This window comes from Protopterus annectens, chromosome 7.part0 (genome assembly GCF_019279795.1).
Source record: "Protopterus annectens isolate FY-2018-M chromosome 7.part0, PAN1.0, whole genome shotgun sequence".
Classification (NCBI taxonomy): Eukaryota; Metazoa; Chordata; order Ceratodontiformes; family Protopteridae; genus Protopterus; species Protopterus annectens.
The window spans coordinates 96,127,356-96,152,474 of NC_056739.1; the positions used below are offsets into that span (position 1 = coordinate 96,127,356).

The 25,119-nt window shown below is 42.6% G+C and overlaps 1 protein-coding gene across 2 annotated transcripts in view; it reads left to right on the forward strand.

The window, feature by feature from the left end:
• The window catches only part of LAD1 (ladinin 1), a 1,049,893-nt gene that overhangs the window by 878,269 nt on the left and 146,505 nt on the right, over nt 1-25,119 (forward strand). For both annotated transcript variants that reach the window (XM_044076520.1, XM_044076519.1), the window contains one exon: nt 14,981-15,047. In XM_044076520.1, coding sequence (XP_043932455.1) covers nt 14,981-15,047 — 67 coding nt within the window. The remainder of the gene's footprint in view (nt 1-14,980; nt 15,048-25,119) is intronic.

Below are 25,119 nucleotides of genomic sequence, written 5' to 3' on the forward strand. Positions count from 1 at the left end.
GGAAGGGGTGTCTTCTTTCCCCTTTGTTCTTTTGCTTTATATTTAGAGCCTTTGGCAAAGAAATTAAGGGATACAGAAATCCAAGGATAGCATTCGTATGGTCATCAAGAAAAGTTAGCTTTATTTGCAGATGATTTTATTTTGTTCATAGGTGTCTACTAGGCTAATGGTCCTGGAGCCTATATAAGCCTAGCCCAAGAAGATTCCCTGGCATCATGCCGCCCAAAGATAGTTCCTAGTGCCCCTGTCAAGCAAGGCCACTTAAGTGATCCCCAGGGTAAACTTCCTATTGCCCATCCACTCATCAAGATTTCTCTTAAAGAGGGTCAGTGAAGTGCTCTGCTTGACGTGAATGGGAAGTTTGTTCGAGAGTATGGGAAGTCTCTGGGTTAAAAACCTGTCCTTACAGCATGTTCTGTTTATTGTGGTAATGAGGTTTAGGTCCCTGGAGCGTGTGGCATGGAGGCATTGGGATTTCTTTAGCTGTAGCATATCTAGCAGCTATGGGTCAGACATGGCTTTGTAGGTCAAGCAGAGAGTGCCCCTAAGTAGGCGATAAGAGACAGAGTATAGCTGGAGTTTTTGAGTCTGTCCGTATAGGACATGTGTCTAAGGCCTAATATTTTTGTGGCATTTCTAGTTGTTGTAGATGTTTAGTGAGGCACATACCAAATGGGGCATTGTATTCTATAACAGGTCTAATGAGGGACAAGTAGAGAGGGATTATGACCTTCTTCCTGGATGAGAAACCTTTTGTAATGAGATGTGCCACATAGAAGGACTTTCTGACTACAGTGGCAATATGGTTATCAAAGGAGAGGTTGCTGTCAATCTGTGTCCTCAGGTCTCTTATCATACCTTCAGTGTTTAGTGGACTACCGCCTATGTGGTAGTTCATGGGCACCGAATTTTTCACAAAGGGAATGACAATGCACTGTTTGGCATTGAGCTTAAGGCCATGGATCTGGCACCAGTCACTGGTGTCAGTAAGGCCTTTTAGTAGAATGTCTACATCAGTTGGAGAATCAATAATGGCTCTCAATTTGCAATCATCTGCGTACTTGGTCAGCCAGAGTCCCTTTGTGTTGGCTTGAACTTCAGAGAAGTAGATGCCAAACAGAAGAGGACCTAGGACTGATCCCTGTGGGACACCACTTGTAACTGGTCAGTAGTCAGATTTGGAGTCCGCTACTTTCACAGTATGGATTCTATCAGTGAGCCAGTTGGCAACCCATCTTATGACATAGGGGTTTATGCCGAGTTTAGTGAGTCTATCTATGATTCCTGAGTGAGGGATGGTGTCGACGGCCTTGACAAGATCTAGGTAGGCTGTGTGAACTACCTTGCCCTCATCCACAGCTCTGGTGACAAACTCAAAGAAGTCTATCAAGTTGAGCAGGCATGCTCTTCCTTTCACAAACCCAAACTGCGTGGGGTCCAGAGTTTGGACATTCCCTATGTCCTTATTTATAAGGTCCATGATGATGCACTCCATAGCCTTACATATCAGACTCATCAGACTAATGGGGTGGTAGTTCCCAGGTTCTGTAGTCGCTCCACCTTTGTGGAGTGGGATGACCATAGCAGTGCGCCATTTGGTAGGAACAAAGCCTGAAATGAGGCTGTGATTGAACAGGGTGCTCAGGTATGGTGCCAGTTCACTTTGTAATTCATGCAGAACACAGCCAGGGATATTATCAGGTCCCATGGAAGCTGTATTCTTAGCTTTGGACAGTGCAGTTTTTACCTGTGTAGCTGTGATAATAGGGACTTGGCATTCCTCAGGTATTGTGATAAGCCCTTTGGGAGGTAAAAGGGGGGTAAAGTTCGCACTGAACCTGTCAGTCAATATATTGGTAATGGACCACCAGATTGGCTTCCTTTTTTTGGAGGAGAGTGTCTTGGTTCTATTTGGTATGGCCCATTCCATGCACTTGTGTATGTGCTCAGACAGTGCATTGGTGTAAGATTCAGCAGTCATGCACCTATTTTCCATTTACATGGGTGTTGTGAAGTTAGCCACCTCTGTTTTTAGAAGCCATGATGTGATAAATCCGGAAAAGGACATCTCAGTGTTGTGGAAAATTCTGAGACAGTTTCAAGTCTTTTTGGGATATAAAATTAATGAAGATAAAACAAAGGCTTTAGCCATAAATTATGTATCCACACACAAAGTGGTTCAATAATACTCATATTTATGGGAACACAAAAGATAAAGTATTTGGGAGTATGGATTAAAATGCCTCTGTTATGGCAGCTAAGGATATGCGGGAGTAGACTAAACAAAAGATAATACAAAAAATGAGAAACTGGAAACTCTTATTCATAGATATGGATAATAAGATATAAGCAATGAAAATGTTTTAGTCTCTTTAGTCTTGTATACATGGCAGGCATACTTTTGTCAACCCGAGGAGAAGTTGTGGACAATAATTAATAAAGAATTAAAGGAATTTATCTGGGAGGGAAGGAAGGCAAGAGTTAAGTGGGATAAGCTGGTCCTTCCAATAGCACAAGTTGTTTTAGGATTACTTGATTTGAAGGGATAATTTAGAACGACACAGTTAAGGCTCATATACATAACACAAGCAGAAGGTTATAACTCAAATTGGAAAGGGATGATGATGAAGCTGGGTGAAATTCAAGAAATGAGAGAGTGGGATCTTGGATGCAGATTTTTAAGGCGAATAATAACAACCATACATACTATTATATTCATAAAAATAGCAGAAAGTACTCTAAGAACTAAGCAAATATGAGAATGGAGAAAGGAGATTTTGCCAATAGTGTTGATTGCAAGAAGGGGTACAGAAAATAGGCGAGAGGGGGATGGAATTTGCTGAAGAAACCTGCCATGGGAACCAAGATATTAGAAGCAAATAACTCAAGTATGAAAGGTAATAGAGTGGGATGAGGCCAAGAAGACATTTGGCTTGCAGGGTAGAGACTGCTTCCCTACCCGGGCCTGATCTCAGAGTACAGGCAAAAAGAAAGAAATTGGGGAATTTTAAGTGAAAGACCTGCTCTGGTAGAGTTTTTAGCTGAATCTATAACAGAAGCAGCTGTCAAAAGTGATAATTAGTAGGCCATGTAAAATATTGCATAACTATAAAAAACAATCAGAGGAGGTTACAAAAGACTGAGAACAGAGACTGGGAAAGCAATTTACAAGAAAAGAATGGGAAGACATATGTATGGTTCCCAAGTATGCAACCAAGTCCAGAAGGTTAAGGATCTTTGCTTGGAAGTGTTTGCTTAGGTATTTTAAACCCCAAACAGACTTCAAAGAATTTTTCCTCAGACAGATAGAAAACATTGACAGCATAATGGAGAAGAAAGATGTAACTGAGAACACGTTTTGTGAGTGTAATAAGTTAGCAGATTTTACATTTTTCCTACAGAGTACTCATCAGAAATTTTGGGTGAGCAAATGGGTCTAAGTAAGAAAAATGAATCTTTTGAGCTGGCATACAGGATCTGAATTGCCTAGACATAGTAAGGCCTTATTAAGTTTAATTCTGTTGGCTGCCAAAAAAGCAATTACTGTTTTTACCAGGCTAAGGAGTGGTGATTCATCACTGTGACAGCAGAAATTCCCTGAGGCTCCAAGAGCAAAATAAGTGTTTTTTTACACTTATTTCATTGAACTTTTTGTGTTCAAGTCAAGTAGCATAGTCTGGCTACAGGGTTGCTGCATCCAGGTCTGGTTGTTTTGCTTGCTAAGTTTCCTGGCAGCCATCTTATGCTGGTGGGAGCCTGCCTTCTCTGTTAGTGAGAGTAATATGGCTGCCTGACCTTCTCTAGCATGAGTGATTGGTTGAAAATGCAGGGGTTAGCAGGATTGAGTAGTAATCTGAGCTTCTAGATTCCTCCATCTTTTCTGGTATTTAAACCCTGCGTTTGCAGGGGGCTGTGGTAGTTTTTTACCAGGCTGTGGAGTGGGGACTCATCACTGTGATGTAGCAGAAATTCCCTGAGACTCCAAGAGCAGAATAAGTGTTTGCATGGGGTCGCACTTGCCTGCGCATCACACACTACCGCTGTGCTGATTAACCCATTACAAGGTATTCCAGCTTCAACTTTTCCCTTACTAGCACTCACTCGATCCTGAGGTAGTGAAGCTTCTTTACAGCCTCTACACAAACACAAGCTACTAGTACCCATCTCAGTTCTTTCCACCTTCACACTCCTTAGGTCATCCCCCTCACCAATTCTGACCAATATGTATGGATGGACAGTTTCCTACAGTTTCTCTTACCAATCTGATTAATATGGGCATCCTGAGACAGTGTAGCAACTGTCTCATGTACAAGGCCAACCATCTCTTACTACCAGGCTGGAGTCTATGCTCTCCCCTCACAAGCCAGTATACCTGGCACTGAGAAGGTTGACTGCACAAACACCACATCTCAAATATCACCAACACCAACATAACACACTCCCACATATGCGGAGGTTCTTAACAAAAACATACCTAAACAAAAGAGACCTCCGAGACAAAAACACATGCAAACTTCACAGCCTACCACACCACACACAGTCCAGATGCCTGTGTCTCACACCCATCAAGACTTAACCATAAACCCAATATATTAATCATAGGAGACTGCATTGTGAGACATAAAGATGTGCCCCTCACTGGACTGGATAAGGTGGTAAGTTGTTTGTCAGGTGTTAGAATCCGCCACATCACCCATGCACTCAAGTCTCTCAACAAGTACTGCTATGACTCTGTCATAGTACATCTTGGCATGAATGACTTGAGACGTACCTCTCTAGACTATATGAAGAGAGACATGACTGAGCTCACAGAATATGAGTTCCAGGCAGGTATATCACTAGCCTTAAGCAGCATTCTACCATCACCCAGAATGATGTCTCAATACAAACAAAAAATTATTGAATTTAACAACTGACTTAGTTTCTGGTATCATTCTAAAGGGATCCAGTACCTGTCGACCTGGGAAGACATGACTGACAGACCACGATGCTTTGCCACAGATGGCCTGCATCTGTCTCCCTTGGGCTTCAAGCTCCTGGCAAAGGCTGTTGCCTCCCCCATAGTGACTTTTTTAGGCAATGTCTTGAGGTCAAATCTACCAACATGAGAATCTCATCTAAATGCAGTTTAAAGGACATGCTGCTGAATGCTAGGAGTCTCAACATGAAACTGCACTCACTGCAAGCTTTTTTAACCCTGGAAGATGCTGACATTTGTGCAGTCACAGAAACCTGTTTTAAAGCTGCGGACAGCACCCCAGCCTTACCTGGTTACTCATCCTATCACACATACAGACCCCAATCTGAGGACCGCAAAGCCAAAGGATGTGGTGTTTCAATATATATTAACTATATACACACCTCTAGACTGGTCAACAGTATGACACACAGGAGACACTCCAGGTGCAGTTAACAGCTGACAAGACCCCTATTCAAATCATAGTTAGCTACAGGCCCCCAGCATTGACTCAGGATGCTCAAAAAACCTATCTGGACCTCCTTGAATCTATTAAGATTCAACCCTATACCCTGATCCTGTGTGATTTTAAATACCCAACCACTGATTGGAAGAATTATTCAAGCCAGAACACAAATGCTCAAAGATTACTTGACTTTGTCAATACCAGTGCCTTAGACCAGCTGGTTGACACTGCCACAAGAGTTGGCAACATCTTAGACCTGGTGCTAACCAACATAGGAAACCACTGCACCACCCCCTCTGCAGTGTCATCATCCCTGTTAAGATCAGAGCACAAAGTGGTCACCTTCAAAGTTACCATCTCCCCTGACACCCTCCCCCCCAGCTAGGGTTAAACAAAAAAACTTCTTCTAAGCTGATTACAACCTCCTAAGGGAATGTCTAAACAGCTTCACAGCCCCCTCCCCAACAGTAGGAAATGGCACTAATATCCAAACCTACACCAAAGTGCTATATGACCATTTATATAAATGCATAGATTCAACAATACCTAACAGAGCAAAATCCTCCTCCTCAACAAAGAGTAAACCTGTCTGGTGGACATCGGCTGTAATAAACTCTACTAAAAAGAAAAACAATGGCTGTCCAGGACCAAGAAGGAACAGGTGTCGAACTGGAAGCAATCTCTTCTTGGCCTAAACAGGCAAATAATGGTATTTGTGAAGTCCTCCAAAGCTCACTTTGAGTCCAAATTGGCCACATCTACTAAAGACAATCATAAGGCCTTCTTCATATATGTCTGCAATCTAAGGGGAAATACCCAAATCTACTCAGAACTGATGGTCAAGGATACTATGTCCACAAATGTCATGGATATAGCCAACCTGCTGGCAGACAGGTTCAGTGAAAACTTCACCCCTCTGTTCCCCATCAGTAATCCAGGATATCCCTAGCACCTACCCACCACCCCTTATCTCTAGGAAACAAGTCATTACCACCCTCTCAAAGGCTAAAAACACAGCTTCCATGGGACCCGATAACATCCCAGGCTTCAACCTGCATCAACTCAGGCAGGAACTCGCAGCACCATTAGGCACCTTATTCAACCTAAGCCTGAGTACTGGTTTCATCCCAGCCAAGTGGAGGACAGCCACTGTCATCCCTCTATACAAAGGTGGAGCATCCACCAATCCAGGAAATTACAGACCCATCAGACTAACTAGCCTGATTTGCAAGGCCATGGAATGTATTATCATGGACCACATTAACAAGGACATCAGCAACCTCCAAACACTTGATCCCACACAGTTTAGTTTTGTCAAGGGGAGATCATGCCTGTTAAATTTGGCAGACCAAAGCCATGGGCGAGGGGAGGACAGTATTTACCACCTACCTTGACCTGGCCAAGGCCTTAGACACTGTTCCCCACTAGGGCATAATAGATAAACTATCCCAGATTGACATAAATCCATATGTGACCAGATGGGTAGCTAACCGTCTCACTGATGGAACTCACTCAGTCAAAATAGGGGAAGCTACCTCAAGTAGTAGACCCATAACAAGCAGCATACCTCAGGGATTGGTCTTGGGGCCCCAGCTGTTTGGGATATACTTCTCCAAGGTGCAAGCTGGGCACTGCCATCAACTCCCCTAGTGATGCTGACACACTACAAGAGGGTCTCACCCAGACAAATGACTGGTGCCTCAAACTAAATGTCAAAAAATGCATCATCATCCCCTTTGGGAAGACTGAAGTCTCCACAAATTATCACATTAATAACAACATCCTAAACACACAAGCAGTTGTGAGGGACCTAAGCATCCAAGTTGACAGCAATCTAACTTTTGACCACCATGTTGCCTCCATTATATGGAGAGCTTTCTACATGGCTCACCTCATTAGCAAGGGTATTTCTTCTAGGAACAAGTAAGTCATATCTTCCCTATATTTCTCCCTTATCAGGCCCATCATCGAGTATAATGCCCCTTTCTGCTTGTATCTGGAAAAGCACATGCAGCAGCTAGAGAGACCACAGAGGTTCCTGACCAGGAGAATAAAGTGCTCCAAAAATCTATCCTGCATGGATAGACTAAAAGCCCTGTCCCTCTACTCTACTCTGTTTCATACAAACTCCTCAGAATTGATCTATATCTGACATACAATCTCTGACCCCACCTTGATGAAACTGTGCTGCATATCCGCAAGCCAAACTCCACTCGTGTGATCCACACGCAAGACCTCAACTTCGTCTGCGACATCAACAGGACTTGCTGGCGGGACAGATTTGTCTCCCAGAGACTCCTCCTTCTGTGGAATAGATCTCCACTCTATGTCAAGCAGAGTACTTCATTATCCCCTCTTTAAGAGGAACTTGGATGACTGGGTGAGAAATAGAAAATACACCCCTGGGATTCCACCTGTGTCTTTGCTGGACAGGGGCATCGACTGATGACTTGTGGGAACATGCTAATTTACTGGCTAGGCTTATAAGGGCTTCAGGGCCAGTAGCCTAGTAACTTGTTATGATCCTATGATCCTACGAAAATGGAAATCCAAGTCTACACCAACTGTATTTGAGATACTGAATATTATAAAAGAGACAAAAGAACTGGAAGAGGGATCTTTAAGGGAAGTAGCAAATTACATAGAAGTAAATGGAAATTGTGGGAACAATACAGGCAGAATAATGTTCAGGAGGAGGAGGAGTGAAGTTTAAGGAAAGGCTGGAATTCAGCAACTTTTTAAAGTTGGACTGATGACCGTAGTAAAAAAATATATGATTTATATTGTATTTAAAAGGAAAAAGGTTTAAATAGTTTGTTTTCTTTTCTGTTAATGTATGTTTGCCTACATCTTAAGTGATAATTTAAAGTTGTTGTTTGTCTTTTCGGCTTTTCCCGATTAGGGGTCGCCACAGCAGAACTTCAGTCTGCTAATGATTGGCAGTCAATTTTTATGGTGCTGAGTTGCCAGCCCTACGCCCAACCTTCAGCTAAGGCATGCTCACTTACGCATGTCTTTTGGAGGCCACTCAATCGCGGGGAGGACATGCAGACTCCACACAGAAGGCACTCCAGCCGAGAATCGAACAGGAGAACCTCTTGCTGTGAGGTAACAACGCTACCGCTGTACCACCGAGGAAAGGTGTTTAAAAAAAGCAGGACTCTAACAAGATTTTCCTGGTAACTCCATTTTGCCAAGACAACAGTAGTTTTCCCTCCATATGTACTTGAAAGGAGCATTTACCAAACACCTACTCACAGAGGACAAGTGATTCTCCATCTCCCCCCATACATCCCAAACTTAAAGTTAACTGTTCGATGACAGCTTTTTGATCCCATTTAGGCAACCTTTAATATATGTGCAACAGATATTAAATGAGGCTAGAAGTCCTCCTACTAGAAAATCATACTTAGTAAAACAGAAAAGATGTGGCAGTACCAGCGACCAGCACCCATCCCAGGGATGGGCATCTCTAGTTCTCCCATACCTGTTTGGATTGCCTATTTCTGGTCTAGATTACACTTCTATCAAGAACACCTTATGGCCATTTCAGTTTGTATGCAATTAGATTCTCTCTTTAACTTCTTTCCAAGTGAAACAGTTTTTAAAAGGGGTGTTCCATGTTAGACTACCTATTAAACAGGTGGTTCCATCATGGAATCTAAATTTTGTTTTGGAGAAACTAACTTTACCTTCATTTGAATCTTCAAATATTTCTTCCCTAAAGTTTGTCAAAAGGAAAACAAATTTTCTCATTGCTCTAACTTAAGCTAGGGCAGTACATGAGTTACAAACCCTAACATCTTTTCAGGCCTTTTTGGTCTTTCATAATGATAAACTGACTCTTAGCATTAATCCTTCATTGATGCTTAAGGTTGTTTAAGAGTTAACTCTGAACTAGTCTGTTCACGTATTCTTTCCTTAACAAAAAAAGAGAGAGGAGAAAGAGTACTACATTTCCTAGATGTCCACAAACAACTCAGATACTTTTTGGATACGACAAAAGACTTCAGACTGACTGACAAAGTCTTTATTTCTTATGAAGTTAAAAAGAAAGGCCAACCATTTTTTAAACAAACAGTATTCTGATGGTTATCCCAGACTATTCTAACATTATCACCATGGAGAAAGTCCCCCGCCCCAAGGGGCACACTCTACTAGAGCTATGGCTGCTTGTTGGGCTTTTTAGAAAGGGTGGATTCTTGAGCCATTCTAGAGGCGGTAACTTGTTCCTCAGTGCGCACTGTCACTAAACACTACAAGACTGATTCCTTTTCCTTTGGAAGAACAGATTTTGCTACGCCTTTTCTTCAGGATCTGCTGGGCTCTAGCCTTGCATCCTCTACCCTATCTGTCTAAGCTTTGCAATTATGTCATATAGACTTTTGATACTACAACAGTGATCTAATGGTTAACATAGTACAGTTATCTAAGTAAGATGTTCCAGCACATCACAGATGCAGTACTAACACCCTCCCCTCCATTTCCTTGTTCTTATTTTTATGTATTTTTTTTCTCAACAACTGTGCCTTGGCTGGGATGGAGCCCTTTAACCCTCATTCTACTTGATGCAGTTGTAGAACTGTTGGTCTTTCCATATTTCCTGTAACAGCCTCCCTTAGTTAGGGCATGAAAGATCTGAATTTTTGTACCCATATGTCCACTTTTATACAAGCACTCTTGTACTCCAGCAGATGCATGGTACACAAGGAAGGTGTCAAAAGGCTTTTGTATACTAGCTGGATGTCTTATCCTTGGCAAGATACATTCCTGTAGTGTTATGCAATAGTGATCTGTTTAAATATCTACAGTTATGCTAAGTTTACTTACACAACTGCACTTTCCCTTACTCTCTTCAAATGTAATCTGGGTGAGTGGATGGGTAATTGCAACTACCTCCCCAGTCTTGCCCCAAAAAGATCTCATGGAAAGGGGTAGTAAGTAGGGAAAATTGCATTATCTAATCTGCAAATTAACTTCTTGGTCAGTTAGCATAACAACCTTTGAAATATGTTTGTTTGTTGGAGGTCATTTTTTGCTTGGGTTAAAGGGAAGTCTCTCTGTTGATCAGTGGCAGTGAAAAACATTGAGCAGCCTGCCTGCCCCTGTGGGAGTGGTTACTGACCTGAAACTGTAGTTTTATTGGCCATTTTGGGTCAATTCCAAACTCCTTCATCTTCCTCTCTTAAAACCTTCTTTTGCACGGTTTTGCGCATTTTTGTGCATAGCGCAACAGCGGGCAGCGCCGCCTAATTGGGTTTCAACTATTTCTGGCTCCACAAAGTCTGCTCTTCACTTTTTCCCTCAGAACCATATTCTCATTCTAAGGCCCTTCACTGGTCCAATTAAGTAATCCTACAAGTTAGCACTATTAAAACCATAAGCACTACTTACTCTTATACTCTCTACGATTACCCTGTCCTCTATTGGTCCATCTTAAATTCAGTTTCCCTATATTACTCTAGCATGTCCAAAGGTCAGTCAATGGTTTCCTCTCCAGTCCAGCTGGTGAATCTGGGAATTTTGAGGCAATGTTACAACTGTCTCATGTACACGGACAACCCTCTCCTCCTCCAAACAGGTTCAAATATATGTGAGAGATGCAACTATTTAGCCAAACTGGAGGCTGAGCTCTCTCATCTCAAAACTGGTGTAGCCAGTCAGAAGGAGAAGGTAACCTCACACAACACAATTCCAGTATCACATAGTCCCACCACATCAGCGAACCAAACACATAAATACACAAAAACATACTTGGAGGCTCTAAATAAAAATCTACCTAAGCAACAGAGACCTCCAAAGCAGACATCCAAGCAAACGCTACCTCAAAACAAAACACGCACAACACATAGCCCACAAAGTCAGTGTGCCAAGCAGCCACAGCCCTTAAGGCTGAATAACACACCTGATACTCTTGTAATAGGTGACTCTATTGTCAGACACACTGACGTCCCGCTCACCAGGCTGAATAAAGAGAAGGTCACGGTGAGCTGCCTGTCGGGTGCTAGGATCCGCCACATAACGCAAGCACTCAGGTCACTCCAAAGCAAATACAAATATGACTCAGTCATTGTACATGCTGGTGTGAATGACCTGAGACGTACCTCCCTGGACTACGTGAAAAGAGACATAGAGGAGCTCTCTGATCATGTAGCCCAGGCTGGTATAACCCTGACCTTGAGCATCATCTTACCCTCACCTAGAATGATGCCACAATACAAAGACAAAATGATCGATTTTAACAATTGGCTAAAATTTTGGTGTCATTCAAAGGGGATCCAGGGTCTGTCAGCCTGGGATGACATGCTCGACAAGCCACGTTGCTTCGCTAGGGATGGCTTGCACCTGTCACCACTGGGCTTTCGGATATTGGCAAAAGCTCTTGCCACCCCCATAGTGCCTTTTTTAGGCAAGGTTCAAAAGTCAAACCCACCCCCATAGACAGCACAAGGAACAAGAAACTAAGGGTAATGCTGCTTAACGCCAGAAGTCTTAACCTCAAGATGCACGCACTCAAAGCTCTCCTCAGTATGGAGAACATCGATATCTGTGCAGTGACAGAAACCTGGTTCAAGGCTCCAGAGAGCACCCCAGCACTACCAGGCTATACCTCATATCATGCTTTCGGCCCCAAAACCCGGACCGAACCACAAAAGGAGGGGGAGTTTCCATATTTATCAAGGATATCCATACCTCCAGGTTAGTGGCATTGCACGAAGTATCGGAGACCATCCATGTGCAACTAACAGTGGGCAAGACTGCTTTTCAGTTTATAGCATCCTACAGACCACCCTCTCAAAGTCAGGAATCCCACTTGGCTTTCCTGAAAACATTGGAAAACATGAAGATCTCTCCAAAGACCATTATATTGGGCGACTTCAACTACCCAAACATTGACTGGGAGCACTACTCAAGCCCCAGCACCTTAGCCCAAAGGTTCCTGGAAATTATAAACTCAAATGCTATGGAACAACTAGTCACCACTCCCACAAGAGGGGACAACATACTAGACCTGATCATTACCAACATGGGGACTCTATGCTCCACACCAGAAGTATATCCCTCATTGGTAAGATCAGACCATAAATTAATTTCACTGGATGTCCACATCCCGACCCCACCCCCAGCCCAGAAAACCACAGTGAAAAACTTCTCAAAAGCGAACTTCTCACTTCTCAAAACCAAAGTGGAATCCTTCAAGGCCCCAGGGCCAGTGGAAACTACGGCCCAAACTGCAGAATCCTATATAAACGCATTCTACGGACATCTCCAGGAATGCATGAATGATGCTATCCCAAATAAAACCAAGACCAGATCATCCAAAGGCAGGCGTCCAGTCTGGTGGATCCCTGCCATAAATAAACTGTACAACAGAAGGAGGAAGCTACTACAGGATAGAGCAAAATCCCTAATAGGGAAGGCATCTCTGATCAGTACTAGCAAAAAATTACGATCCCTCATAAAATCCTCCAAGGCCAGCTTCGAGAGAAAAATTGCACAGGACACCAAAGACAATCATAAGGCTTTTTTCAGTTATGTTAGGAACCTGGGATGCAACTCCCAGACTTGTTCTGAGTTGATTCTAAACGACAAAAAATACACTGAACCCACAGACATCGCCAATATCCTGGCAGACAGGTTCAGTGCAAACTTCTCCCCTCCCCGCAAAAGAGCAAGTATCTATCCCAGCAGAGGGCTGCCTCCCAAACATCTCTGATGCTCAGGTGAAGGCTGCCCTCCCCAAAGCAAAAAAAACACTGCTTCCATGGGACCAGATGGTGTCCCAGGTTGCGTCCTACATGAACTCCAAGAGGAACTAATCCCTCAAATAAAACAGCTATACAATCTCAGCCTCACTACAGGATATGTGCCCACAGAATGGCGTACAGCAACAGTGGTCCCACTCCACAAAGGTGGAGCCTCTACGGACCCTGGAAACTATCGCCCCATAAGCCTGACTAGCTTAGTCTGCAAGGCTATGGAGAGGATCATCATGGAGCTCATAAACAAAGACATTGGGGACCTACAGACATTAGATCCTACCCAGTTCGGCTTTGTCAAGGGCAGATCCTGCCTTTTGAACCTGGTTGACTTCTTCGAAACAGTCACCAAAGCCATAGATGAAGGGAAGGTAGTCCACACAACCTATCTGGACCTTGCAAAGGCATTTGACACAATACCCCACTTGGGCATCATAGATAAGCTATCCAGCTTAAATATAAACCCCTATGTCACAAGATGGGTCGCAAACTGGCTCAAAGACAGAACCCACAGAGTGAGAGTTGCTGGAGCCATGTCAGACTCGAAACCGGTCACAAGTGGCGTCCCACAGGATTCTGTCCTGGACCACTCTTGTTCGGTATATACTTTTCCGAGGTACAGGCAAACGTGGGAGGACTATGGCTCACCAAGTTCGCAGATGACTGCAAACTGGGCGCCATAATCGACTCTCCAGCTGACACAAACATCCTTCAAAAAGGTCTCACAGAGACAGATAACTGGTGCCAGCGCCATGGTTTAAAGTTAAATGCCAAAAAATGTATAGTTATACCCTTTGGCAAAAACAATGTGCCCACAAATTACCACATAGGCAGAAACCCATTAAGTACAGAGAAAGTTATTAGGGACCTGGGGACCCAAGTTGATAGCAATCTCTCCTTTGAAAACCACATTGCCAAAGTGGTTAGAAAGACCTTCTACATAGCCCACCTCATCACGAAGGGTTTCACATCTAGATCAACAGAGGTAATCGTGCCCTTTATTCATCCCTCATCAGGCCCATCATAGAATACAATGCCCCTTTGGGATGTACCTTACCCGACACCTGCAGCAATTAGAAAGACTCCAAAAGTATCTCACCAAGAGGATCAAGGGTCTCAAACAGATGCCATATGCTGCTCAGTTAAAAAAACTCCAGATCTACTCAGTTGCATACCGCCTACTTCGAGGCGATCTATGCCTGACATACAAAGCTATGTCAAATCCAGAATTAATGGACATGCTCCACCTCAGTAAATCTAAATCCCCTAGAGCCACACGCTTGAGGGACTTGAACCTCAGCACAGAAATAAATAGAACTTGCTGGAGGGACAGGTTCATAACCCATAGGCTCCCTTCACTCTGGAATAGAATTCCAGTTCATGTGAGGCAGAGCACCTCACGGAATCTCTTCAAGAAGAATCTCGATAGGTGGATGGGGGATCGTAGGTTTGTCCCAGGGATTACTCCCGTGTCACTATTAGACAGAGGCACAGTAAAATAAACCTTAAAAACGGCACAGTATACTCAAATCAAGGGGTGGCGTAAGCCATACAGAATCGGGCTAGGCTTATAATTGCCCCAGGGCAGATAGCCTAGTATGAACCTATGAACCTAAGAAGGACAAATATAAATAATCACAAGCTGTTGAGTAGCTCATAGTTATTAGGTGTGGATTACATCTTCAAAATCTGCAAATGCAAAACAATAATCATAAATAATGTACTTTCTAAAAAAAATGATTTCTTAGCAAAAGTACCTCTCTCTGCATGCTCTGATGACTATTTTTTCCCCTGCAGTGCCAGTCTAAGGATTCCATCTTCTGCCCTTGGAGAGCGGCTTCAGAGATACACCTCAGCAGCTCAGGTATGGTTTTAAACACAGTACTTAAATATGCATATAGTTGGAATATCTGAGTTGCTTTTTTGCAGAGCCATTATACTTTGACAGAATGGGAGGGTAAGCATATTCTTCTTCTCTTAGGTCTTAAATTACCACTGACAAGATTTACTATATGAGTTATATGTAGCTCAACTTGGCTTGTAGCATAAAAAGAAGTTATGTTCTTACCATAATGTTCCATCTGTGTTGTCAATCTTCATTCATTTTTGACTGATGGGTTCGGTTCTGACCTTTCGGAACTGACCTGGCCATTGCACATAGCTCTCACTAGCCAAACACTCTTGAGCTAAGGCTCTACCTACAATGCCTCTCTCCTCATTACCTCAGATCAAGTTTGCCTAGTACTTAAGAAAATACAGAAGCCCTGTCTATGGTATAACCCTATACCATCCCAGAACTAGGCCTGAACCTCAGATGGAACTTTATGGTAAGCGTATAACTTCTTTATCTGATGTTGTCAATCTTCATTTATTCTTGACTGATGGGACAGAGTCCCTAGCTACTTTAGATCTTGGGAGGCCCTAAGGAAGGATATTCCTGAGCACCATAGAGCCAAAGGATGCTTTTCTCCTGGAGACCATGTCTAACTTGTAATGAGTGATAAAGGTATGCGGAGTCGCCCAAGTTGCAGCTGCATATATGTCTTCCATAGAAGCTTGGAATGGAAGACCGCTGAAGTGGAAACAGATCTTGTAGAGTGAGCTCTAACAGTAGTTGATAACTTGATTTTATTTTGGTCATGTATAAAGGTAATACAGTCTCTTAGCTATTTTGACAAGGTGACTTTGATATAAGCTTGCCCAGTCTGGGTCCTGAAAATGACAGAAATAGTTGGTCTGATTTTCTAGAAGATTTCATTCTGTCCAAGTAAAAACATAATTGTCTGTGGACATCTAACAAGTGTAGGCAGTACTCGCCTTTGTTCGTAAATTTTGGGAAGAAAACCAGTAAGTTTATGGACTGTTTGATATTAGACTCTGATACAACTTTGGGAAGGAATGTGGGTTTGGTTTGAAGTGGTACTCTTTCTTTGTGAAAAAAGATGTATGGATATTTCACACATAAAGCCTCTAACTCTGGAATTCTCCTAGCAGACATGATAGCTACAAGGAAGAGAGTCTTCCAAGATAGGAACTTGAGGTCACAAATGGCTGCTGACTCAAAGGGCTGTCAAACTGGACATTGCAAGACTAAGTTCAAATCCCATGGTGCTACAGAGTCCTTGAAAGGGGGTTTTAAATGTAGAGCACCTTTAAGAAAAATTCTGCATAGACGATGAGACATCAAGGAATGGTCAACAAAACCGTTATTACAATTTGAATGGCAGCCAAATGAACCTTAATTGTAGATGTAGAACCGTCCATTTCAAACAAGGTAGCTAAATATTCCAGTATCTTGTCAACTGACATGAAGAAAGGGTCTATGTGATTTGTAGTAGCCCAAACTGAAAATCTTTTCCATTTGCCAAGATAAAGCTTCCTGGTGGATGGTTTATGGGAGGCCAGAAGCATCTTTTTCACTGGAGAGGACAAGTTATTTTCACTGGCAATTACTGAAATTGGAGAAACCAAGCTGTCAGCTTGAGATTTTGAAGAATGGGCTGCATCAAACCCTGAGGGTGAGACAGGAGGTCTGGAGTCCATAGTTGATGAACCAGATGAGGCCAAAAAACGTAAACCAGACTTAACGGGGCCAATATGGTGCAATGAGAATCACTTTTCTTCTCAACTATTGGGCTTTCCTCAGAAACTGGGGGATCAGTGGAACTGGGGGAAAGGCATACAGGAGTCCCAGGGGCCAATCAAGAAGAAGTGCATCTCTTGGGGGACTCCCCACGGGGGAGGATTAGGGCAAAGTAGCTGCTGCATTTGTGGTTTATGGGAGAAGCGAACAGGTTACAGCAAGGCTGACCTCATCAGCAAAAGATCTTCGTGATTCAGAGACCACTCGCTAGGAAGGAGGATACATCTGCTCAGTTTGTCTGCAATCACGTTGGAGTTCCCTGGGATATGCACTGCTATTAGAAAGCTGTTGGAAGTGATTGCCCATTGCCAAATCCTTAGAGCTTCCTGACATAGAAAGTAAGACCTGGTTTCTCCCTGTTTGTTGATATACAGACTACGGACATGTTGTCTGATTTTGCTTTTGTTCCCGAAGGAAGGAGAGCCTGAAATGCTTGCAATGCTAAAAGCACTGCCCTCAATTCCACGACGTTGATGTGCAAATTAGCCTCTTGTGGGGACCAAGTGCCTTGAACAGTCTTTCCCAGAAAATGCTCTCCCCCACCCTTTCTGGGAAGCGTCCGTGGTCACTACGGCCTTAGGCTGAGAGGGGGAAAAGGAATAGATTCTCTTCTGGCTTCATCCACCAAGATAAATCCTTCTTTCAGCGATTGTTATGAAGACTGGATGGGACAGGGTGCTTAGTATTGACCATTGTGACACCAAGAGCCATTGAAGCAGCCTCATGTGATACCTTGCTAGGGGAACTAACGTTATTGTCGCTACCATGGATCCCAGAGCTTGTAGTACCAAACGAGCAGTAACTCTGTGTTGGGAAATGATTACCTGAAGTTGCATTCTGAGTTTCAACAGTCTGTGGAGAGGAAGGGAGGCTACACAGGATACTGTATTTAACCTTGCTCTGATGAACTCCAGATCCTGTATGGGAGTCAATTGAGACTTTTCTTTGTTGACTGAAATGTCTAGTGTGTCAGCAGATGTAGAGCAAAGTCTATGGTGCAAAGCAGTAGATGCCTGGAGGTAGCAGTGAGGAGCCAGTTGTCTAGATATGAAAACACATGGAATCCCTGTAGTCTCAGATGAGCTGCTACAACTGCTATGCATTTAGTGAACACCCTGGGGGCTGTGGTGAGACCAAAGAACAGTGCTCAAAATTGGTAATGACTGGCTCCTAGCCAGAAGAGGAGATACCTTCTGGAGCATTTGTCCATTTTTATGTGCCCTACGCAGACCGTCTAAAAAAACTCCAGCTTTACTCTGTCGCATATCGTCTACTCAGAGGCGATCTCTGCCTAACATAGAAGACTATGTCAAACCCAGGGCTGTTGGACATGCTCCATATAAAGAAATCCCAATCTCTACGAGCTACACGCTCTAGGGACCTAAACCTTGTCACCACAATAAACAGAACATGCTGGAGGGATAGATTCCTGTCCGAGAGGCTTCCCATACTCTGGAACAAACTACCTATCTATATTAAATAAAGCTCCTCATTAGCACTCTTCAAGAAAAATCTTGATGACTGGATGGGAGATAGGAAATTCACAACAGGGATCACTTCTGTGACTCTGCTTGACAGGGGCACAGGAAAATAATTTTCTTGGGTGGCAAAAGCCAGGGTACCATTTGGCTAGACTTATATAGGCCCTAGGGCCAATAGCCTGGTACCTACCTATGAACCTATGAACATATCCTGAAGGTATATAGAGCACATCCAGTCATCCTTCTCTAGCAAGGGATGGATTGACTGAACCATGACCATCCGGAATTTTTTCTGTTGTACAAATTTGTTCAATAGGCTGAGATCAAAGATTGGTCTCCAGTCCCCTGTCTTTTTTGGCCTATTAAGAATCTTGAGTAGAATCTGGATCTGGATCCTATTTGGTCTAGTGGGACTACTTGGATGACTCTTTTTTATGCAGCTTTTGAATCTCTAGTGCTGCTAGATCCCTCTGACTGGGTGGAACATTGGGGATTTGCTTTTGGGACTTTGGGCAAAGATTGAAGGGAATATGGTTACCTCTGGTAATTATTTTCTGCACCCAGGTATCCAAGGTTATTGTACGCCAGGCTGAATGGTGCAGAGTGAACCTTCCCCCAACTGCTTCCAGAGGTAAACAATTGGGCCTCTGTTCAGGAGTGCTGATACGGTTGTCCAGAAAAGGAATCTCTGGAGCTCTGGTTACGCGGACCCCCTCTGCCATGGGAGGGGCGTCTTGCAGAAGAATTCCATCCTCTGCCCACGTGTGTCCTGAAAAGGCCCTTGGGTCTTCTTGAACCACATTTTTTCACTCCTCTGATTCCTACAGTAAGGTCGTTGAGGGGCAGAAAAATGAATGCTCACAGCTGAAATGGTCTTTCCATCCTTTTCACACCTGGCTAGTATGTCTCTGACTTTTGGGCCAAACAAGGAAGTACCATCAGCATTAGCATTGATAAAGGAAGAATTAAAGGGCTCTGTGAAATCATACAAGCTCATCTAGGTGTGACGCCTAATAGCAATGCCTGTACCTGCTGCTCTAGACGTCCCTTCGGCTGAATGAGCAATAAGCTGCATGGACAAATATAAGATCGACTCCATGGTGGCAAGCTGAGAGGCTACTTTATCTCAAACCCCATCAGCTACTGCTCCTACAAGGTTATCTGAAAGCTCAGTTATCAGACCCCTTTGGAGTCTGGTAAAATGTGCCAAGAAGTTCAAGGACCAAATAGCGAAGGTCGATGAAGTAAAGACCCGCTTCCCAAATCTATCGATCATCCAAGACTCTCAGTTAGAAGGATGGATAGGTGAAGCCGCATCTGTGAGTTCCTTTTTGGTGGCTGCTGCCACCACCATGGCATCCACCGCTAAACCCTTAGCCCAGTTGGGGGCTGATCCTCCAGGGCTGAAATAATTTTATCCGGTCTCCAGGGAATAGGCTCTATGGAGTCAGGAGCTTTCCATGCTTGCGGAACAATCAACTTAACTAGATCGTCAGTGGGCGGGGTCACCCAAGAAGTAGAAGGGAGGGCATGAAAAACTTGCAAGAACACAGACTCCTCAGAGGATGGGTTTGAGGGCCTCCAATCACCTCTCTGTTTTAATATTTCTAGGATATCTCCAAAGGAGACATTTTCCAGGGATGACCGTGGGACCCTTCCCCTTCATCATAATTTGTGTCTTCATTGGGGGGGGGGTAGAATCATCAGAAACACAGTCACTCACTTAACAACAATATTGCAAAACTATCTAGCAAAAAATTCTAATCAAATAAGTTTAGAAAGATGAAATTTAAAGCACTTAGCTGAGACCATCATTTGACGCCTCCAATTTTCTATGCGGCAAATGAGATCTGAGGTAATGAGGAGAGGGGCATTGTGGGTAGAGCCTTAGCTCAAGAGGTTTGGCTGGTGTGAGCTATGTTTAATGGCCGAGTCAATTCCAAGATTTCAGAACCGAATCCATCAGTCAAGAATGTATGAAGGTTGACAATATCAGATCTGTAGTTTGCACCATCAATGCCCATTGTTGAAATTAGGACTGCAAAGCTTCCACCTAATCATTTTATGTTTTTAAGACACAGCATGGCAGGAATAAGAACTGTATCCTGAATGTTATACAAAGGAAGGACAATGCCATTTATTAAGAAAATTAGTGCAGTTTCAATTCAATCAGTGTGTGTCTATTAGGCCATAGAGAACACCCAGGAAATGTAAACACCATCTGAAAAAATCCAGTGTTCTGGAAAGACAGATTTTTTTTTTCTTTAATCCTCAGCATTTCCTGAGTAATACAACTACTTTAGCTGATATACTGCCTTTACCTTTTTACTTTATCTGCCTGTTTATGACACAGAAATTTTGCTGCCAAGATGATTATATACCATGTCATACATGAAGTTACAAAATCACATGCAGAAAAACAGGCAAAGCACACATACTTTTAATGTACAGCTGGGCTCCTTATTTTGTAAAAGTGAGTGTCAAGTTAAGATGAGTATAGATATCTGATGAACTGGAATAAATAGTATACTTTTACAGGTTGCACAGAGACAGAGTACTTGTCTTTGATTTTTCCAGGAGAGGATCCTGGGTAGTCATGGACCAGACGATGTTACATTTCATACATGGTGCTCATTTTTATTAGGGGTCTGCCACTGTTAATAGCATATGTCTAACCTCTCATGGAGGCTTGGCAGCCCCAAAGTACACTGAAAGTGTGCTGGACCTCATACAGTAGCATACAGAAGTGGTCATGTCACAGCCTTAGTAAAGACTGTATATCAATGCTTGCAGTCAGGCAGGGAGATGGAACTCAGAAACCCCCTTCATGCTCATGCAGCAGTAAGACACCACCATCAAAAAAATCTAACTTCACAGATAGGGTGGTAGCATATTGAAATGTACTGCTGGAAACAGGATAAACTAAAGATATTTTTGCAAGACATTTTGTGAGGCCTGCATACCAAAAAAGCAAATTTCACCTAACTGTTGGGCTTCTGAGTCAACAGTCACTCATCCTTGCAAGGGAAAAGTTCCTTACCCCAACTTGCAAACCAAGTTTATGTTTTAGGGATGTAGAATTTCCTTAGAACATGCAGAAATCCATGCAGATGAGGGTTTAGAGGGGTTATGTAGGTCACTGAATGCTTAGAGATGATGGGAGGGAAATCTCCTCAAACACAGGTCACCATCTAGTGTTTGGTCACCACTCACCCCACCACGTGTAAATGTGCTACGAATACATACACATCACATTGCATGGGACTGTCCCAATTCACCCAAGAGAGTTGTGCTGTATGAGTGTCAACTTACCAGATCCCCAGCTTCTGTCTGGAGGTGCTGATACAGTGAGTCCACCTGAATCCCAACACCCATATGAGTAAAGAATGCAAGCTTACAGTCACTATACATTCTTCTCCTCATGGAACTTTGCGCTAGCAAGGATCTCTTCTTCAACTGAGAATGCAGACAACTTGATTCAGCACTATTAATCTGTACCACAGACCTGGCTGTGAAATAAGTCTCTACAGAGATATATAAAGGTATCAAACAGATGGGATGCAGCTCTGGGGGACTTCACAGACGCAAAGTTGTTCCAACAGTGACTTTGCTTACTGATACATTGGGAGTACAGCTTTATCAAGTGCTGAACAATGCTTAAAAATGCCAAAGTGTATGCCCGATATGTTAACTCTTAGTGACAAATGTAAATCCTACTGCTCTGAAAGAAACCAGTGTTTGAATCTAGTTTTGTAAACATTTTTTAGTGTGTAATAAGCACAAATCACTGACTAGTACTTCACTGACTACTGGCTTAATATACTACTTTTTTTGTAACCCCGTTTCAGCAATGAAAGCAATCGTGTGGTATTGAAGATAAATATATATAAATCTTTTACATGTTTTAGGTGAAATCTCTTGAGATCTCTCTAATCTTGTACAAGCTAAGTTTAGTATCAAATCTTTCTTTTCTATATAAAAAATAGTTATAGACTTTATCAACTTTGCTGGAACAAAATGGAAGCCTGATGAATCAGTTTTACTGAAGAGCATATTATTGTTTATCTTGTAACTGAACACATAGCAAAATTTCCATGCTGTGGATCAGTGGTTCTTAAAGTGTGTACCTTGCAACCCAAGGGTTCCTCGGAAACTTCTGAGGGGTTCCTTGAATCGAGGTCAGCACAGAAGAAGAGCTCAGCAATAGGTTTTTCTATTTTATTATATCTTTGTACTTAGAAAGATAAAATAAAGTACAGAAACAGACAACAGTGCTCCCTTTTGAAGACATAGGGAGCAACTGCTCCATAGGAGGGAGATGATTGGTTATGCAGACTGACATCTGAGAGATCAGTGCTCTTAGCCAAGCAATTCTTAGTGAAGGATGTGGTTGGTAGCTGAGTACAGAATGTGCAATCTACACTGTACATCTTTAAGCATTATTCTACAAGCTTCGATTCGGACATTCTGGCATGCCTCTAAACTTTGTTTGCTCAAAAATCCTATTCAAAGACAAAAATAATGGTAAAAAAGCACACAATTAGAGACAATTTGTTAATTATTCTATTAACTTTTAAATAAATTATATATCAACAGGTTTTGTTATTAATATGCTTTTTCTGAATAATAATAAATAATAATAAATACGGAACTCTGGCATTATTGACTGATTGTAATCTTCAGTGATTTACCAGAAAATCAAAAATGTATTGAGGGCAATGCAATGCAAAAACATATGAAGCAAACTCAGAGAATGTTCTGCAAAATTCTGGGCAGTCAAGATGTATGCTCACAGACTGTTTAAATGAAAACATGCCTTATTTTAAATTGAAAAATGCTCCAGATGCCAGGACTGGGTGCAAATACATTATTTAAAATCACAGATAATATAAACCAGGAAATTAATGCAAATACTTTCAAACAAGTTTGTGAATATATTTGTACATCATTTCTACTAGTGGTGTCTGGAGTAGTTCTTTGGACTTTATTAGATTATTACATTATACATCAAGAGCAGACTATATCCAAATTTCCCTTTTGCTATTTTATAATTTCTAATTAGTCTGAATGAGAGGGGGGCAAGACTCGGCCAAAGAACCAAATAAGGAAGAGACAGAAGACCAAAGCAGCAGAAAAAGTCAGGAAAAGTACAGTTGAAGAGTAGTGTTGAATTTGTTGACAATGAGTGTGTGTGTGTGTGTGTGTGTGTGTGTGTGTGTGTGTGTGTGTGTGTCTGTGTGTGAAAAAAAAAAGTCATGTACTTACCATAATGTTCTATCTGTGCTGCCCTTTTTCATTCTTCTTCAACTGTTGGGTTTGGATCCCATCCTCAGATCCAACTCAGCCGTTACTTTAGCTCGTGGCTACTAAAAAACACTTGAGCTCCTCCCTTACCCATAATGCACCAATCCCTAACATACCTCAGATCTTGTTTGCTGGTTTACATAAAGTAGGAAGTACTAATATTGTATTCCTGATGGAAGAAACTTTACCTGTAGCTCAACATGAAGGACTCGTTCTTCCAGAATTCAGCTGTGAAAAAGGTTGGGGGTTGGCAGGTGGGAAGTTGAGGAAGAATTAAAATAGACAACACAGATGGAACATCATGGTAAGTACATAGCTTTTTATCTGATGTCAATTTTCTTTCATTCCTCAACTGTTGGGTGAGAGTCCCCAGCTACCTAAACCATGGGTGGACTCTAAGGAAGGATATTCCTGAGCACAGTTGAGCCAAAACCTCCTCTTCCCCTTGAGACCAGATCCAGCTTGCAATGAGTGATAAAGGTATGAGGATTGACCCAGGTTACAGGTGTGCATATGTCATCCATGGAAGCCCTAGATAGAAAGAATGAGGATGTTGCCATGGACCTAGTGTAATTGGCTCTTAAGGGTTTTGGTAAGGTTAGACCCAACTTGTTGTAGACAAACGATATGCAATCCATCAGCCATCTGGCTAAAGTTACCTTAGCAACTGATTTGCCCAATTTAGAATCTGCAAAGCACACAAATCATTGATCTGACTTCCTAATTTCTTTTGTTCTATGTAAGTAAAAACATATCTGTGAACATCTATGCAACATACATTCACCTTTGTTTGCAAATTTAGGAAAGAAAACTAGGAGATTAATGGACTTCTTGATATTGGATTATGACACCACCTTAGGAAGGAAAGAAGGGGTGGTACATAATAAAAAGTTATGTACTCACCATAATGTTCCATGTGAGTTGTTAATCTCGCCTTCATTCTTTACTGATGGGTTCGGAGCTGATCCATCGGCTCCGGTACGGCTGTATGCAAAGCTTGAGGTCTTCCAGTAGCTCGAGACCAAGCCCCTATCCCATGATGCACTGTGAATTACCTTAGATCTTGTTTGCTGCGTGTACTATAACCATATAAATGAGCTATCCTCCTAAAGCTCACTCAACCAGAGCAGTTTCTACAGCCTCTGCGTTCCAAGCCAAACTGCCCCTTGATAACATTTGTGCAGCAGCCACTTGGTCTAAACCTCATACCTTTATCACTCATTACAAAGTTGATAAGGCCTCCAGGGACAGGGCTCACCTTTGTCTATTCAGCTGCTGCATATTAGCAGCTGAATAGACAAAGGTGATACAATCAGATAACCATTTAGACAGAGTTGTTTTAGCCACTGGTCTATAGCCACTGGTCTACCTTTTCTGGCTTCAGAGAATGAAACAAAGAGCTTGTCTGATTTCCTGATATATTTTGTTCTATCCAAATAAAATCTGAGCTGTCTGTGAACATCACGTTTGTGCAGCATATACTCCAACTTATTGGAATGATTAGGGAA